General features: G+C 33.1%; 1 protein-coding gene across 1 annotated transcript in view; it reads left to right on the top strand.

Moving 5' to 3' along the window:
- The first annotated feature begins 543 nt into the window (after positions 1 to 543).
- The window catches only part of LOC100183073 (microsomal triglyceride transfer protein large subunit-like), a 9995-nt gene continuing 8770 nt past the window's right edge, over positions 544 to 1768 (top strand). The window contains exons 1-3 of the mRNA XM_002131634.5: positions 544 to 651; positions 904 to 1035; positions 1271 to 1353. Coding sequence (XP_002131670.3) covers positions 567 to 651; positions 904 to 1035; positions 1271 to 1353 — 300 coding nt within the window. The 5' untranslated portion in view covers positions 544 to 566. The remainder of the gene's footprint in view (positions 652 to 903; positions 1036 to 1270; positions 1354 to 1768) is intronic.

Genomic DNA, 1768 nt, shown 5'->3' with positions numbered 1-1768 from the left:
TTTGCACTTTTGCAGCTCACTCATCAAAGACAGTGCTATTGGAACGTCTCTGCAGTTTTTAATTCAATACACTTAACAACCACATTAGTACAATAAATATTACCACACCAGAAGTTTTAAATCTTCAATATATTTTTATTTAGTAGCTTTCTTATTTAGGTGCATATTCAAATCAACGCTATTAGCATTGGTAAAATTAAGACAAGCAGAAAAAAATCGACGGCGAAGTGTTTTACGATCGTGCAATGATATATTGTTGTTTAGCAGTGATGTACCATGTCTTGTCTGTCTCTGAGACCGCTTTAAGTAGTTATAGAATAGAACTGTTGTGTTGAGTTTGCAGTTTACCAACGTAATATAAAGCAGGTCAAAGTACTCGTTGGTGGACTTTGTCCTTTTTATCTGCACACACGTTTACTCGTCATGAGTGTAACTTATTTGTTGGCGTAATGGTCATCGTAGTCTTGAAACTGAATGCAGTTTTAAACAAAGTGTTTAGTGTGTTAGTTTTTTTCTTTGATTAAGTGCATTTAAAAAGTTTATATTCATTTTAATACAGTTTTTGTATGATCATTAGGCTGCAAAATTTTACAATGAAAGTAATTGTTGAAATATTTTGTCTTACTTTATCTGTGTGCTGCTGTATGACAGGTAAGTTTCATTATGTTATAAAAACCATAAAATATGTATTTAATGTATATAATGTATATAAATACCCGGATTTTGGTTTAGTCTTAAAATACTATTGGTTTAAAAGCCGCGTTTTAAACCAATATTTTATAAATTTAGCCAATGATTTATATCTCTTTGTGTTTTCATGCATATGATCTTCCTAATCGAAGAGATAGGTAATAAAGTTATGTTAAAAACAATATATTTGAATAGTTTTTGTTCCTTCAACAGTTCCAGTTGGTTCATCTGGTTTATATTATGATGGGGCAAATATGTATCGATATAGTTACGAAGCAGAAGTTACATTAAACGAAGCAGACCTGATGACAGAAGATAAAGTACATCGTATGCACGCAGATGTTGGTAGGTAAATGTAAAAACAAGTAGCAAAATAAAAAAAAACCACAGCGAGAGTACGTAATGTTATACCTTGACAAAATGGAAATGCACGATGTGTGTTTGAAACTCAAGAGTGTGACAGTTCAATAGTATTATCAAAATTAAACCAACGAATGCGTAGTAGTAGCTATTTAACTTGGCATATACTGGTATGTTGTATGGTCAAATAAATTCTGTATTAATACTTTAAAAACAACAGGTTTAAAAGTTGGTGCTGTGTTTCAACTATCTTCAAGATGGACGAATCCAAACAACAATCTCGATCAAATCATTGAAATGCAGGTTAGTTTAAGTTTGTTTTCTGTATTTCACTTTATCATGCTGATGTTGCACAATGGTTAGAGTGCTTATTAGACTTTATGGGGTTTCAAGCACACTGTTGTAACTTATAACTGCAGCATACTGGGGGTCATAATCGCATATCCCTAATTCGCTGCTACCATTGTTGGCGCATGTGTCATTGGGCAAGATGCTAACTACAAAATTGCTCCAATGTGATGGTCACTAAAGGGTTGTCTAAATTGTCAGCAGAAAAAAAACAATCCCGAACAAAGTTACATGCATATTAACTCGTCAGTGGGCACGAGGTGTATGAATCAGAACACCCATGTTAAACGACTGTCATTTTCCTGTCACGCAAGGATAAACAAGTTTCATTTATACTTTCTAACATATAAGCAGCATAAGAGTTCTTAAA

Source organism: Ciona intestinalis, chromosome 6 (genome assembly GCF_000224145.3).
Source record: "Ciona intestinalis chromosome 6, KH, whole genome shotgun sequence".
NCBI lineage: Eukaryota > Metazoa > Chordata > Ascidiacea > Phlebobranchia > Cionidae > Ciona > Ciona intestinalis.
This window is presented reverse-complemented; position numbering and strand designations above follow the sequence as displayed.